Below are 16,826 nucleotides of genomic sequence, written 5' to 3'. Positions count from 1 at the left end.
ATGGATAAGGACATGGTACACATGTATAATGGAATACTACTCAGCCATAAAAAAGAATTAAATCTTGCCATTTGCAACAACATGCATGGACCTAGAGGGCATTATGCTAATTAAGTCAAATAGAGAAAGACAAATACCTTAAGATTTCACTCACATGTGGAATCTAAAAAAAATTTTTAAAGAACCAATAGAAATAGGCTCCTAAGTCTCCAAGGTATCTAGCTGTGACACCATCTTGTTAGCTATGGGACAGGCTAAGACTGCCTGATCACCAAATGATTCATTACTAAGTCTAAATTGAAGCACAGAGTTGGAGTTCCTGAGCTGTATTAGGCCACTTGCACTTTTGCTACATAATGACTCTGGGTTAGTGTCCTATTCTTTAGTAGCTGGCTCTACTTCCCTTTTGGTCTCACTACTTGAAGTTTCCTGATGCTTGGGTCTCTTACTTTCACCTCCTCTATTGTTAAATCACATGTGTTATTCACTGTTCTCTCCTACTTCTACTTGTTACTCCCTTTTTCTTAAATTGGTTGATAACCTTAGGTCTTCGCATTTAGAACCTTTGCTATCCTTGAATACAAGCCTAAAACATCATCATTAGGCCTGCAGGTCATTTTCCCCATTGCACAGCATGCAAAGGCGTTCAAAAACAACATCCTATTCTCTCAAACTTCTGGTGTATGCCTATTCCAAATGACTAGGTTATTATTCTGACCTAAGACTGAGGCACTGCCATATCTACAAAATTTAAAATATGCACACATCAGGCCAGGAGACTTTTTTTTAAGTTGCCCTTTCTGAATAATAATTATTAAACAAGAGACACAAAATTAGTTAAGAGATTTATCTGATAAGGGGTTAACATCCAAAATCTATAAAGAACTCACACGGTCAACACCCAAAAAAAACAAGTAACCCAATTAAAAAGGATCTGAACAGACACCTCCAAAGAAGAAATACAGATGGCCAAAAGGCACATGAAAAGATGCTACACATCACTAATCATCAGGGAAATGCAACTCAAAACCACAAGATACCACCTCACACCAGTTAAGATGGCCAATCTCCAAAAGACAAGAAACAACAAATGCTGGCAAGGATGAGGAAAAAGGAGAACCATCCTACACTGTTGGTGGGAATGTAAATTGGTTCAACCGCTGTGGAAAGCAGTATGGAGGCTCCTCAAAAAGCTAAAAATAGAAATATCATTTGACCCAGTAATTCTACTCCTAGGAATTTACCGTAAGAAAACAAGATCCCTGATTCAAAAAGACAATGCACCCCTATGTTTATCACTGCACTATTTACAATAGCCAAGATATGGAAGCAACCTAAGTGTCCATCAATAGATGAATGGATAAAGATGTGGAATATGCACAATGAAATATTATTCAGCCATAAAAAGAAAAGAAATCCTACTATTTGCAGTAACATGGATGGATCTAGAAGGTATTATGCTCAGTGAAATAAGCCAGACAGAGAAAGACAAACAGCAAATGATTTCACTCATTTGTGGAGTATAAAAACAAAGCAAAACTGAAGGAACAAAATAGCAACAGACTGACAAACAACTAAGAAGGGACTAGTGGTTATCAAAGGGGAGGTGCTAGAGAGGGTGGGTGAGGAAGGGGAAGGGGACCAAGGGGCACTATAATTCGCAATCACAATATAGGTAGGTCATGGGGAAGGCAGTAAAGCACAGAGAAGAGAATTAATGACTCTATAACATCTTACTGTGCTGATAGACAGTGACTGCAATAGAGGGGGTGATAATATGGGTGAAAGTTGAAACCACTGTTATGTGAAACCATCATTAAGATTGTGTATCAATGATACTTTAATAATACAAAAAATTAGTTAAGAGAAAATCATCTTTTAGAAACAGGAAAAAGATGAAGGCAAAGTGAGCTATTTTTAAAATACAGCTTTTTAAAATGAAAGCAACCTAAGTGTCCATTAGTAGATGAATGAATAAAGAAGATGTGGTACATATACACAATGGAATATTATTCAGCCATAAGAAAACAAATCCTACCATTTGCAACAACATGAATGGAGCTAGAGGGTATTATGCTCAGTGAAATAAGTCAGGCGGAGAAAGACAAGTATCAAATGATTTCACTCATCTGTGGAGTAAAACAAAGCAAACACTGAAGGAACAAAACAGCAGCAGACTCACAGAACCCAAGAATGGACTAACAGTTACCAAAAGGAAAGGGAATGGGGAGGATTGGGGGAAAGGGAGGGATAAGGGGATTAAGGGGCATTATGATTAGCACACATGATGTAGGTGGGGGCACGGGGAAGGAAGTATAGCACAGAGAAGACAAGTAGTGGCTCTATAGCAACTTACTAGGCTGATGGACAGTGACTGTAATGGGGTATGTGTTGGGGACTTGATAATGGGGGGAATCTAGTAGACACAATGTTGGTCATGTGACTGTATATTAATACCATTAAAAAAAGGAAAAAAAATACAGCTTTTTAGTCAAAGTTTAAATATGAGTAAGATGAATTTTTGAAATAGTAGCAAGAGAGTGAAAATGTTAAATTGCTCAGAAGTTAGTTTCCATACAGCTTATGGCTGCTCTTCATACCTCAAAGTAAGTTCCCTGAAAAATATTTTCATTTGAGCACATTACGGAATGTTTTTTCCCTAAAACTGCTTCGCTAATTGGGGAAAAAAAAATACAGAGCCTCAGTAACAAGTACCTGTTTGGGAGATAAAGTATAAATAAATTGGTAGAAGTCAGTCCATGGTCAAGTGGAAGAAGACAACTGGAGATAAATGAAGGTGACTGCTCTAAAGGATCCTATAAATCTCCGTGGTCCTATAAATGTCTCTTAGGTGTTCAGTTCCAGGCTAAGCCACTTTCATCTGCTAGGTGCGTATATGAACATTAGGCAAATCTGACCACAACTGACCCAACTTAACAGTAACAATTTTACTTTTTCATTTTCTCCCAAGAGCAATGAGAAGTTAGGTAAGTACTCCTCTCTTCTATGTGCCCTGTCATCATATTTTTAAAGAGACATTCTAACCTAAATCCAGCACCTGGCAAATTTTGCCTCTGAAATATTCATTTGATTAAAAAAAAATACCTGAGCACTTATGTGTAGGTCCTTATACCATGAAATTAATTACTTTTATCCTACCCTTACGGAGTTTGTAGTCAAGGTGGGAAGACAGCTACATAAATACATTCAATAAAAGGTCAGAAAATCATTAAAAGTACTGCCATATAACAGGAACAGATAAAGAAATTTAGACACCAAATTATTTCTCCTGGGCCCATTAGAAGGCTCTGTACACAAAGAGGACAGCATTTTGGACTGACCCTGAAAGATCAGTAGGACTTAACATATTTAGAGACTTGGGAGAAAAGCTAACCAGGTATATGAGTCAGCTTAAATAAAACGGGAAACAGAGTAATCCAGTTTGGCCGAAATAACAAGTATTTTTTAAAAAATATAAGGAAGTAGGGTAACAAGGCGAGACTGTTTTGAAAGTCAAACCAAAGTGGCTGGATTTACAGGCAACCTGTAGGCAATTTTTTAAAAGAACAGTAATAACCCATAGGACATCCATATGCAATATAACCTGAACTAGTAACAATGTAAGGACCAAAAGAAACAAAGACTAAATGTACACACCAAGCATTCATTCTCCATTAAGTTCTCTTCACAATTCCTAACTGAAATTCATGACTAAAAAAAGAAGAAATCTCAAAACTTAAAGTTAAACAAAAAAGCTTTCCAAGACCAATTTCTCCTTTTCCCTGGCTTCAAATACACAACTTTCTCCCTAACTTAAAAAAAAAAAGGTAGAAACAAAAGACCCTATGACCCTGTTGTACCAACCACCCTCTTTATGTCTTTCACATTTTCTTTCAAACAAATGGCCAGTACCTGGAGGATGCCTGTATTCCTTCATTACCCATTCCTAATGTGACTTTCACCCTCATTACTCTGATCTTTACTACTGCACTTTCAGTAATGACTTCCTTTGCAAATTCAACAGCCTGTTTTTTATTCCATTCTCTTTGAACCCTGTAGCTTTTTACACTCCTGCCCCTAAAAACTCTCTGTGCCTTTTCTTTCATCACCATTGCACTTTCCTATTATCCTACCTCTCATGGAGCTCCCTCTGACTCCTTTTCTCCCCACCATTTCTCAGCTGTGTTTCCCAAGTCTCAACTTCTGGCCTTCCATTCTGTCCTCTCCACACTCTCCCTCTCTTGGTTAACTGACCTCACCGCAAAAAATCTTTAACTCTAGCTAGCCTAGCTGTGGCCCCAAGTGGCATTCCTATAAGACCAGGTGAGATTCTATGCTTGAAAATATTTTTAAGGTATTAGTCCTTGTACTAATCAATGGCATAGGTAAGATAATTCATTCTCCAGAACTAAATTTTACTTCTAACAGTAGCATTTTTGAGAAATCAATGTAAATTTATGGAAGTTTATAAACTCAAGAGTATACAAAGATTTAAAAGTTAAGGCTGTCAGTTCCATTAAGAGGCATGCCTACCCTGCTCTATTCCACAACGACCCAGTTGTCAATTACGTGGAAATTTCAATAGTTATGTGACCTCTCAGCATTATATGTCTTAGCTCTACTAGTGATCCATTCTTTTTTATCATACTCTTCATGGTTCTGCTCCCAAAGGGCTTGAGGGGACAAAGGACCTCGCTCTTCCCTATGTGGGATTCCATTTTAGTGGGCAGTTTCATTACCCCAGACTTGGTATCAGAAGGTATCAGAAGGTATAAGAAGGAATTTGGGAGGAGGTGGAGCTACCACCATTTAGGGTATGAGTAAATATCTATTGAATATTCTGCCTATTAATAAAAGTTTAATTCAGATGTGTTTAAAAAAAAAAAGTAAGTTAGGGCTGTCAGGCATGGCCTGAAGATTTAGTCAAGTTTGGAAGATAAAGCTAGACAAGTCGGGACAACAATTAAGATGAGGAAACAAAGTCAAGCACTGTACTTAGGTCAAAATGTTTGTATAACCAGGCTGAAGAAACAATTAACAAAACTTTGCTACACATGTCCTAGTTAGGTTAAGAAAGAAGCCCAAGTCTGAGGTCCTCAGATGAAGGGAAGTGGGCGTGCCTGGCAGACTTGGTGTGGAGTAAGGAAACAGATAAGAAACTGCTAACACCCCCTCCTCAGGCGTCCTAGGGTTGAAAAATTTCCTGTGCATTCCACAGAAAACCAGAAGACCAGGATTATCCCCACCATGGCTCTCTTCTCTCATTTGAGTAGATCATGAAGGAAAATGCCTTCAAAACTTCAAAATAAATCTTACAGAAATTCACAATTTTTCTTCTTTGCTTTGTGGAATATGGCAATGGACTATGAAACTTGAGACTAAACGGAGATGATCTTATAACATATTTCAAAGGCAGCAATATTAAGTCAATGACAGTTTTGCAAACTATTGTTTCTGTATCTTTCTATATGGCATTATTTAGACATCTCAATAGAATTCTCACAGAATGGACATCTCAAAGTGATCACATATTTAATGTAATTCAATGTAACTCACAATTCCCATGTAAAAAACAACTGGGGCATGCTTTTGCTTTAATGGACTTTAAAAAAAAATCCTTTAGTGGGTCTTCACAGCCAATACTGGAATTCCAAAACAGAGGTCATCAAGTGTTCCTACCAGGTAAGGGTGAACCCTATACACGAAGGAATGAGATTTTCTATTAGGTCTCTATTAGACTAATGTATATTTATTGGTCTAACACCTTAAAAACATTTTCAAACCTAATCTTTTCAGAGGAACTCAATCTAGTCTTTATCACAGCAATGAGTGAGTCTGTAACCCTAATGAGAACTATTAATAAAATCTGGGAGGTATCAATTAATTTTGAGTATCCTGGGGACTAACTGTAGATTTTCTATATAAATTTTAATTTGGTGACCTGGTGCCTATAGACACTAGGTTAAAATTCCCAAAGAGGAGCACTCTGCCTCGAACTCTTTAAGTGAGGATTGGAAAACTTGCAACAGAAACTCAAAAGCTGCAAATGTTTCTTCATTTATACATTTAACAAATGAAACCAATATTTTCCTTTAACTTCTAAGAAGGAACCATTAAACTCCAGAAAATGTAGAATTTAAAAAATAAATTTCTACTTATGGTTCTACTGCCAGAGACAGCAGTCACATAAAGTTTCAGATGCCAAATATAACCAACTAAAACACTTAGATACGCTCTTAAGACATTCCTTGATTTTTCGTGGCTTGATGAAACAGATAAGAATGTTGAAATAAAATACAATTATATACAACTACTTAACACCTCGATTCAGTGGCATGTCACCTCTAAAATGATCACATAGAAATCTACTTTGAAAAATGCATGAACATGAGGCCTTTTAATTCAAAGAACCACTTGATAAATTACAGGCTGATACAGTTACAAACTCTCCAGCTACTCCCTCCCTCCAAAGGCTTTATGAGAAGCACCGAGGAAAATCATTTCAATACAGATTTATGGTCTTAGCTTTGGCTAATTTTAGTTTGAAAATTAGCCAAACCATTATTTCACCTACAGACAAAACATTAAAAATATTAAAAATGAGCAAAATCAGGTAAGTCAGAAAGACAAATACATGATTTCACTTAATATGTGGAATCTAAAAAACAAACAGAAAGAAACTTATAAACACAAGGAACAGACTGGTGGCTGCAACAGGGGACACACGTGGGACAATGGGCAAAATAAGGAGAAGAGGATAAAAACGTACAAACTTCCAATTATAAAATAGTCACAGGGATGAAAGTACAGCATAGGGAATATAATCAATAATGTAGTTGCCATCTTTGTAAGATGACAGATGATAATGACACATCATGGTGAGCATTTAGTCATGTATATAATTGGTAAATTACTACATTGAACACCTAAACCAATGTAAATAATCAACTACACTTCAATTTAAATAGTTTTAAAATATTAAAATGTGCAAATGTAAAGTCTACAATGCTAGACACACATTTTCAACTAAACAATTTCTCTCTGAAAAACTTAAAAGCTCCAATGATCACAAGATGCAATCGAGATATGATCACAACAGATACAAGGATACACAATAGAAATACCAAAAGTACAAGTGACTTCCATCTGTTCTGGACATCTGCATTATTTTTCACTATTTGCAAATACCAGACAGGATAATATCCATTATCACAATTACATATCACCTCCATATAATGCAGTCCTTGGAGTAGATCTTAAAATAGGCAGCCCAGATGGAAATATTCTCATTCACTTATTCAGTAAATATTTACTAACCACCTATTATATATCAGACACTGGACAGAGTACCAAAATAGAAAGACACCACTGTGTAACCTTTAGTTTGTTTATTGTCTGTCATCTCAGGGACACACACAAGATGATACTATGAAGAGATATACCAAGGAATTCAGATTTTATTCTAGGTGGCTCCAGGCCAAGAACAGTCTTAAGGGGAGGACTAACATGATCTGAGTTATGTTGTTAGAAGGCCACTGAGAAGAATGGCCATTATGTAAAGAAGGGAGGGAACCCAGTGAGGAGGCCACCAGGGAACTCAAGCAAAACAAGTGCTAGCCTAGTGACTGCAGAAGTGGAAGTAGACAAATTCAGTGTCAGAGTCTTGGTGTCAAACATTCTTGACTTTGAACCTTTTTACCATTTACATCCTTGGACAAATTCTTACAACTTTTTGAGCCTCAGTCTCCTTACTTAGCAATGCTTGTAAAGCCCTGGCACACATAAAACACACAATACATTATTATCTTACTACTTTAGTAACAAAATCCATCTGAAGGAGGTCACATGGACTGACTTCCTTTTCCCCCTATACCAACATTAACCCTAAGTAATTTTTAAAATTTTACTTAAGCATAGTGGACATCCAATACTAACGTAAGTAATCTTTACCAAGATTCAATTGCAGTCACATATAGGTACTGTATTAATTTCATCAAGAGGCAAATTCCTATTTCTCACAGAACTTACACTAAAACAACTGCTCATAAATATACATTGAGCAAGGTGTTTTTCGCAAATTACTGAAAGTCTAGTTTGCACCTTCAGTTTGTGTTCTCACATATATTCTTTTATTTCTCAGTGCTTATGAGTAAAAAGGATATAGGCAGGATTTTGTAGTTAAATCGTGATCAAGATTGTGCTGTTACTACCAATTATTTTAATTTCTTCTGTCAACAGCTTTTATTTAAAACTTTATTAAGGGATGACATTCCTCATTGTTATAGCACTGAGACACCAGGAAACTAAGTTACCAAAAAGATATTTTTGTAAGTATATGGATTATCAACATTCGACTATCTGTAGCTTCCCCTTACACTTAATATTCTTTCAACAAAAGATGAACTACTTTGAAAATCTATCATATTCAATCATTCATTTTGTATTAAGCAGGACTTATAAGAAAGACAATGTGTTAGGCACTACATAAGGACAACAGTTAGTGTAATGTGGCCTTATCCTCATGGAGTTTATAATCTAATGAGACTAAGTATTCACACAAAGCAGGAAGGATGATGTAGACAGAATTACAAGTATCCAAAATAAAGAGATCACTTTCAGTTGAGGTAGTCAGAAAATGCTTCACAGCTGGGTGGAGTTTGAGCTGGACCCTTGGATAACTAAGTGGATTTTTACAGAATTTGCCAGGAAGAAAGTATGGGACAAACAACTTTTGAAGCAAACAACTTCATTTTTCATTTTTCTGAGTTGTTTCCTATGCATTTTACAGTATGCTAATCCTAATCACACCCGAAGTCTGGATACTTAGATGAGGATTTAAGTTTAGGATGCCCACCTTAAGTTCCCACTTCACTTTTACCCCAGGGACACCTTTTAAAATAACCAGATTTAAAGTCCAAAAAGTAAATAACCTCCACTGCAATTATCGTGTAAGTGACAGATGCTGGATTCCCTATTGTCGATCTCCTGCTCACCTGTCACCTGGGACAGAGGGCTGTCACTCCCCCAGCTCACTGCTCCCTCATTCTGGGATCTGGAAGTAATAACAGATCTTGTGACTCTACAGTCGTCCCCTCATATCTGCGCTTTCAGTTAACCACCATCAACCATGGTCCAGAAGCACATGATGCCCTTTCTGACAAATCATCAGAAGGTCAAGAATAGCCTAACACTACATCACATTACGCCGTTTCTTCACTTCATCCCATCACAGAGGCATTTTACCACCTCATGCCGTAAGAAGGGTGAGTACAGTACAATAACGTATTTTGAGAGGAAGACACATGCAGGTAACTTTTATTAAAGTGTACTGTCATAATTATTTTATTATTATTGTTGATAATCTCTTACTTTCTCTTAATTTATTAACTTTATCATACTTATGTATGGTATAGGAGAAAACAGAGTACATAGAAGGTTCAGTACTACGTACATTTTGAGGTATCTACTGGGGGGTCCTGGAATGTATCCCCTGCTGAGAACGGAGGGGGGCTGCTGTAGTTGCCATGCGTGAGTGTGCTGAAACTGCCTTCAATCAACAAGACCTCAGAGTTTCACTTCCCCAAAGTGGGAGCTTGGATGCTAAGAGTACTACTTGGCGACCCCATGTGGGTGGCTTGTACTCCCCATTCGGCAGGTCATAACTTACAAAGCACTAATTCAATACACCAGTGCCAGCTTCTTAAAGAAGAAAGCATGCACAAGAAACCAGAGAACAGCATCAATTTATGTGTAGGGGCTTTTTTTTTAACTTTTTATTATAAAAATTTTAAGTATGTAAAAAGTATACACGATAGAGTAATAAGCCTCCATGCATTCGTCACTGAGCTTCAACAATTATCAACTCACAACCAATCTTGTTTTATAATTTACATGTCTTATTATATGAAAACCCCATAGGACCCTATGTTCGTGTACTTCTACATTCTTCACTGACTCCATCCTCAGATAAATCAATACTGCTACAGTAGACTCTACAAGGCCAATTTTTCTTAAAGCCACACAAAAGTGCAAGTTTAATTTTAAAAAACAATCAACTCGAGTGCTCAAACCAAGGGAACAATAACAAAGAAAATGCAAAATGAATAATCATCCAAACTCAGTTTGCAGGTACTTTTGGAATTGCATGTACCTTTTCCATATTCTTATTTCAGCGAGAATGAATAAAATGATGGGAGAATTCATGTCAAACAAAATAAAGCTTCACAGATGAGGTGTCTTGAGCAAATCACTTGGCCCCCTTAGCTGTTTCCTCCTCTATAAAATTGAGAAAGATCACCTACCTCAGGGACTTGTGAGAATTAAATGAGTGTTTATTAAATGCCCCATAGACAGTTTTTTATATTATTACACAGTTGACTCAGGAAGAACTGGAAAGCTGTTGGGTTTCCCAATTCTCTCCCTTCATACACCAACTCTGTCTCATGCTAAAGGTGAGGGGCTAAGCATTCTGATTTCAAGAAGCTTCCTTGCCTGTAAGGCAAATAAAGGGAGCTGAGAATAAAGGAGCAGGATAAATCTTGTAAACTGTCAGGCTTCACAAAATTATTTCCCCTTAACTAGTAGAGCCACCCAACATCACACAGAGGTAGTAAGTGGCCAACCTACCTAGTAAAACACTCTGATTTCCCCCCATTTCTTGGGCACTATTTACTCTTTCAGCCACCCACAGCCTCCACACAGCACTGTAAAAACAGCAGGGCGGCCATCAGGATTCTTAGCTGAGCCACAGTGTTAAGAAGCTCAAGAGGAGTTAGTTACCACAAGGCGACCAGCTTTACCTTCATTTCTTACTGTGTCCCTAAGGAAGCTGGGACTGTGATTGTGTTCCGTATCACCTGCTTTCTAAAGGCAGCTCACTTGTTACTCAAAACTATCAAATTAATTTAAAGGTCTTAGAAAGAAAACATATGCAGTCACAACTGTTCAAGATGTTAACTCTTCCTTTAGTGTTTTCTTTTAGTCTCTCACTTTACCTTATTATTGAGACTGAATATACATCACTGATGTGCCCTTTTGAATTATCATCCGCAATCACCGATCCTCTTTCCCTTCGTGAAGATGCATAGGTTGTTGACTAGAATAACACCAACCACAACAAATCATCCACTTAAAGTCTTCTACCTAAAACCAGTCTTTATTTTCGGCTATTACCCATTTTTGGCTGTTTCCCTAATTATAATATAGTAAAATACAGCACGGAACAGTTTACCATGTGCTTTGTAAACCTACTCGCTTAATTCTTAACACCCTATGAAAATGATTAATTCCCCTACTTTATGAGTAAGGAAAAAGTTAAGAACTTACTATCCCGTCTAGTTATAAAGCAAGTTAGTGCAGAACCGGCCCTCTAAGTCTTCCACACCTCCACTAACACCATTCTCTTTCCATGCTACAAGGCTCTCTTTTCTAAGAGGCGGAGGCCTACAGTTCTCACCTAAACCACATCTGCTTCAAAGAGTAAACCATCTTCAAAAAATCTCTCTAGATTGCAACCAGATTCCCCAACCCTACACCTACAAATCATCCCATTTCTTGCTTCCTCACCCTTCAGCAATTCCTCCCTCCCCACAGTCCAATGTCCACTCTTCACAGATACTGTCATCATTCCCTCAATCCCTCCTGCAAATATTCCACTTCTTCAAACTGAAGGGAGGCCTCTCATCCCCCTTTCCTCAAATCTTGGCACTCCCTTCCCAGGATAGGTATGTTCTCACTGCATAAACTACACAGGACAATTCTCAGTCCTTAACAAACTATTTAATAACTTTAAAAGCCCCATAAAGATGGACATAACTTGCAGATCCTCCCACCTCCACACCTGACCCAGGGGCACCAGGCCACTTCAAATTCGGAAGAACAGAGTACCAACCCTTACAAAGATTCTGCCCCGGCCCCACTGTCACCAGCGACTTCTTTCCCATAATTTGGTTATACAAACTTACAAACTCTTCGCAAGGGACTCCCTTCCAGGGTTCCCAAGACTCTCCTTCCTCGGTTTTCCTTCCGCCACACCTGGGCCTCTGCCCACCTTGCCAACTCTCCCCCACTGCCCATCGCAGTGCTGAGCAGCAGCAGAGGCAGCTCCTCCTCTCTCTCAACTTCCAAGTTCGGCCTCTTATCACCTGTTCTCATCAGTGGCCCACCTTTGCCCGGCCCGCCTCTCCAGACACCCTTGCAATTCGTCCCGCCCGGAAGCCAGCACCTCGAGGCAGTTCCGGGGTGCCTGTGGGATTGAACTCCCCATCCGTGGGCTTTCCAGCCCGGGGTCCTGCTCCCCTTCTCCACGCCCCGCCCCGCCCATGGCCAGATGACATCCGCCGCGGCCGCCGCCTCCTCCACCTCCATCCCCCTTCTCGGACGCCAGGTCCGCAGCCGCTCACCTCCTTCCCCGAGCGCCAACCACCCCCACTGGTAGAGAGGGGGGCGTTAACCCCTGCCCGCTCCCCAGCCCCCCGACGCGCACCTGTTCCTCCTCCTCCTCTTCCCCACCGCCGGCCGCGCGGGAGTCCCGACCCCCACCCCCGCCGCGCCCCAGCTGCCCCAAGCCCCGCACTCACCACGAGTAGGTCTGCTCCGCCATGGCGCTGACTCTCCTGGGCTCCGCTGCAGGCTCCGGCCGGGCCCGGCGGCCGCGGGGGAACGAACGGGCGGCGCGCTCGCTCCGACCGGGGGCGGAAGACGCGGCCGCGGCCCGGCGCTCGCGCGCTTGCTGGCCCGGCGGGCGGGCCGGGGACGCGGCTGGCGGGGAGAGGCCGGGCTCCGAGGCGGCCCCGCTCCCTGGGCCCCGGGGCGGGACGGGCTCCGCTCTCGGCCTCCCTCACCCGCGGCGGCGGCGGCGGCTCCGCTGCGGCTCTAAACCCAACATGGCGGCGGCGGCGACGCTGAGAACAAGGGGGCCCCGGGGCGGGCGAACGGCGACAGGGCCCCGCGCTCACTGCGCGCTGGGCCGCGGGAATGCCGCGCTCGGGCGGCGGCGGCGGCGGCCTGGGGACATGGCCGGCGGGCGGAGGCAGCGGCGGCGGCGGCGGCGGCGGCGGAGGGGGGCGCTAGGCGGTGAGGCGAGGCTGCTCGGCTCACACCCGCCGAGGGGAGGAGAGGCGAGGGCGGGCGTGAGCCTTGGCCCCGCGCGGGTCACGTGCCCAAAACACGCTCACGTGATGCTCGCCCCGCCCCTTGCGCCGGACACATGCGCGGAGACGGCTTTTCGTTGGTTCGAGGCGACTATTTCTCGCAGAGCTTCTCGAGGTTGGGCAGCCTCCTTTCGCCTGGTGCCGCCCCCTCTTCACAAGGAGCAGTCGCCTGGGGCTCCCTCTCTGTCTCCTTTCGAAGGCTGCTGCAGCCAGCCAATCAGGAGCCCCGATGCGTGTTGGTTGGCTGCCACTCTACTGTCACCCGTCGATCAACCCGGTTGACCACTGGGCCCCAACTGTCAATCAACCTGTCACTCCGCAGCCAGAGCGCTGCATCCCTTAGTTCGTATGTTCGTTGGTTCATTCATTCGTTTAATCAATATTCCACAAAGCCCACCTTTACTGCGCCCAGGCTGTGTGCCAGGTCCTTAGGGTGCAAAGTCATTTATCCCATTCTTGCCTTCATTTAATCAACCAACAGATATGTATTGGGTGCCAAACGCGTATCAACTCCTTCTGCTAGGTCTCTAACCTCTAAAGGAAGAGACATAGTCCAAGCCGACAAATAGGTGCAGTTAATTTCAGATGCTGCTAAGCTTAATAAAGATGTAACAACGTAATGGGACAGAATTTGTAAGGGTGGAGGTTACTCCAGATAGAGTGGTCAAAGAAGGGCTCGCTGAGGAGATGACATTTGAGCTCATCCCTGAAGGATAAGAAGGAACTGGCATGCAAGAGCGAAAAGCTCAAGGACCTCCTATCTGGAAGACTGGAAGCAGGCACAAGAGAGAATGTAATAGAGCTAGACCCCAGAACAACAGCGTGAATCTAGGGCTCAGGAGGAAAAAGGAGAGAAACATGAATTGAGCCCCAGGGCACTGGGAAATGCTTCTCCAGAAGTGGATGAGGTAGTCTGAAAAAAGTGAGGTGCTGCCTAGGAGAATAGGCATTCTAGGAAGAAAGAATGGCAAGAGGCAAGGCCCAGGGATGTGATGGCTTGTAGTGAGCTTGGATCCAAGAGAGGGATGGATGATTTATTCTTGGGAGTGTTGAAAGAGACTGAAAGGTGCATTGAGGTCAGACTTTGAAGGGCCTAGCTAAGCCTCCTGGCCAGTTACTGTGTTTATGCATGAAAATAATCAGTGCAGCTCCAGGTTTTAGAAGCATGCTTGGGCAAGAGACACTATCCCCTCTGGACCCCCATCTCCACAGGGACAAGGCTCACACACCTGAAACCAACATACTCAAGCTCCTCTGCAGCTTGTCCAATTCCAGGCAGGGCTCTAGCTCTGCTCCAGTTTCCCAGGACCTGCCCAGGCTTATGGGGAACGCCACACCCTGAATCTATCTCCAAATGGATCAGTTGGCCATTGCCCATACATCTGCTGCTTGCCTGTTCCCCAAGGGGAATCCTTTAATGAGAAAGCCAAGTACACTTTTCCTTTAGAAGCAATATCTCCTCCTTCCTCCTTCCCCCACTGTCAGGTGCCAGGACCAGTCAGGTTCAACATATTTCCTGAAGCTCCATATGAGAGCCCTGGGAAAGGGCCAGCTGATAAGATCAAGGTCCCAGAGAGGGTCTGAGGCAGGACCCCAAGAAAATACTAAACCACCAGGGGCCCTTTCTCTGACCATTCACAGAAAGATACCAGCTTGCAAATGTCTACCCAGCCATAAATGGCATGGGATGTGGGGAAATCATGGGGAGACAGGAAGGCAAAGAGCCTAAATTCTTGACATTCATTTAGTTCATACAGCTTTGCCAGGTGCTTTTAAAGAACACCGGTTCACCCTTAAACATGACACACAGTCATTCTGAGTCTCAAAGTGGCATGAGTGAAGCTTTAGACCCCATGGGAAAGGCCAGACAGGATTGGCACAGGTGGTTTTGGGAGAACTAAGAACAAAACAGACCAGACATGTCACTGATGAAACAAAAAGACACATTGAGCCCCTGGGCAATTCAATTGGGCTTCAGTTCCCAGTGAGTCATACATAGATGTCAAAGCCAAGTGAAAAGTTGGTATTGGGCGGATGGGACAGGAGGTACTGAGGAAAGAAAGTCAAAGTCTTGCCAGAAGAAAAAGGACCATTCTTTGTATTGAGAAGAATCTGGTGGCAGAATAGAGGAAGAAGTTTGGGTGAAGAAAGGGTGTCAGAAATGAAAAGGTTTTCTTCTCTCCATCTAAACAAAAGGCCCTCAAAGTGTCTCTTGGGAAAACATGTGAATACTGATCATATAAGAAGTCAAACAGCATTTGACAGGACTGGGAGTATGTCCAGGCTGTGGAAACCCTGTGTGTCCAGCCAGGAGAACCCAGTGTGAGCCCAGAGACTGGTGGCTTGAGCATCTCATGCTAAGATTGCCAAAATGTAGAAGATACCTCCAGGTCCTGGTCCGGATCTCTGCAGGCTTGAAGTCCCCTAAGAAGGCCAGACTGAAATAAATCTGAAGCCTGTGGGTTGGCTGGAGGCCATCCAGCCTGGGGCACTCAGGGAGTGACTTTCCATCCTTCTGCCAGCAGCGCTCAGCAACAAGCTGGAGCAGTCCCAGGTGTATCTAATGCACCTCTGGGCCTCAGCTGGGGAGGTAGGTGTGCTTGGCAGGAGATGTTGGCTCCCCCAAGGAGGGGTGCCTGGCTCCCGCCCACCCCTGCAGGTGAGAGAGCCACAGCTTGGGCAATGTTTGTTGAAAGAGGCAAAGCAAGCTCCTCTAATTATCACCACCATAATTATAGGATCTCCTTCTACCAATTGTGTTCAAAAGACACTTGGTGAGTCTCCCCAGGACACGTCACCTGCCTGAGGCCCAGACTCCAGGGAGCCAGCATTGCCAGGCTGGGCTGGGCCGCATAGGCACTGCTTCTGAGGGGCGGAAGTTCAGGTTTGACAGGTCCTCCCCTGCAGCCCATTTCTACTTGTATCATCCACTCTCCCAATACACACACACACACACACACACACACACACACTTTTTACACTCCACAGTCAACTGCTTGTAGCTTCCCAATGGGTTACATTCTTTTTTGTTTCCACATCTCTAACCAGGCCCAGGAGGCATTTCCATTGCTTCTTAACTACTGCTCATAATTTTGAGGCTTGGCCTCCACGCCACCTCCTCCAGAAATTCTCCCTTGAGACCCCTGAATGTACCTGGGTCATAACACTCACAACAGTGAACTGTCACTGCCTATTTACTTGTCATTCTCTCCCTCTGGATTGTGAGTGTCGCATGGGAAGGGATTGTGGCTTTTTGCCAGTTACATCTTTTTTTTTTTTTTGTATTGGTTGTAATCATTTATTGGGCAGGCTGGCAGTCTAGTTTCTCAGTCCCATATCCAGAGGCTCTGCATCCAGAGGTCTGGCTCTGGGGCAGAACCCATGAATCTGTATTTTTTTAATTTTGGTATCATTAATCTACAATTACATAAAGAACATTATGTTTACTAGGCTCCCCCTTTCACCAAGTCCCCCCAACATACCCCTTCATGGTCACTGTCCATCTGCGTAGTAAGATGCTGTAAAATCACTACTTGTCTTCTCTGTGTTGCACAGCCCTCCCCATGCCCCCCACACACTATACATGCTAATCGCAATGCCCTCTTTCTTTTTCCCTGCCCTTATCCCTCCCTTCCTTCCCATCCTCCCCAGTCCCTTTCCCTTTGGTAACTATTA

The 16,826-nt window shown here is 42.8% G+C and overlaps 1 protein-coding gene across 4 annotated transcripts in view; it reads right to left on the bottom strand.

Moving 5' to 3' along the window:
* Positions 1–13,125, bottom strand: part of SPPL3 (signal peptide peptidase like 3) — a 168,645-nt gene extending 155,520 nt beyond the window's left edge. For 2 of the 4 annotated variants that reach the window (XM_036929187.2, XM_036929189.2), the window contains exon 1: positions 12,579–13,123. In XM_036929187.2, coding sequence (XP_036785082.1) covers positions 12,579–12,601 — 23 coding nt within the window. In that variant the 5' untranslated portion in view covers positions 12,602–13,123. Of the gene's footprint in view, positions 1–12,578 lie in introns of all 4 variants that reach the window. The other 2 variants (XM_057491846.1, XM_057491847.1) reach the window with 2 other exon arrangements.
* Positions 13,126–16,826: the final 3,701 nt, after the last annotated feature.

This window comes from Manis pentadactyla, chromosome 14 (genome assembly GCF_030020395.1).
Source record: "Manis pentadactyla isolate mManPen7 chromosome 14, mManPen7.hap1, whole genome shotgun sequence".
In the NCBI taxonomy this organism is placed as follows: Eukaryota; Metazoa; Chordata; class Mammalia; order Pholidota; family Manidae; genus Manis; species Manis pentadactyla.
Note: the sequence above shows the minus strand (reverse complement) of the source record. Positions and strands in the feature narration are given on the sequence as shown.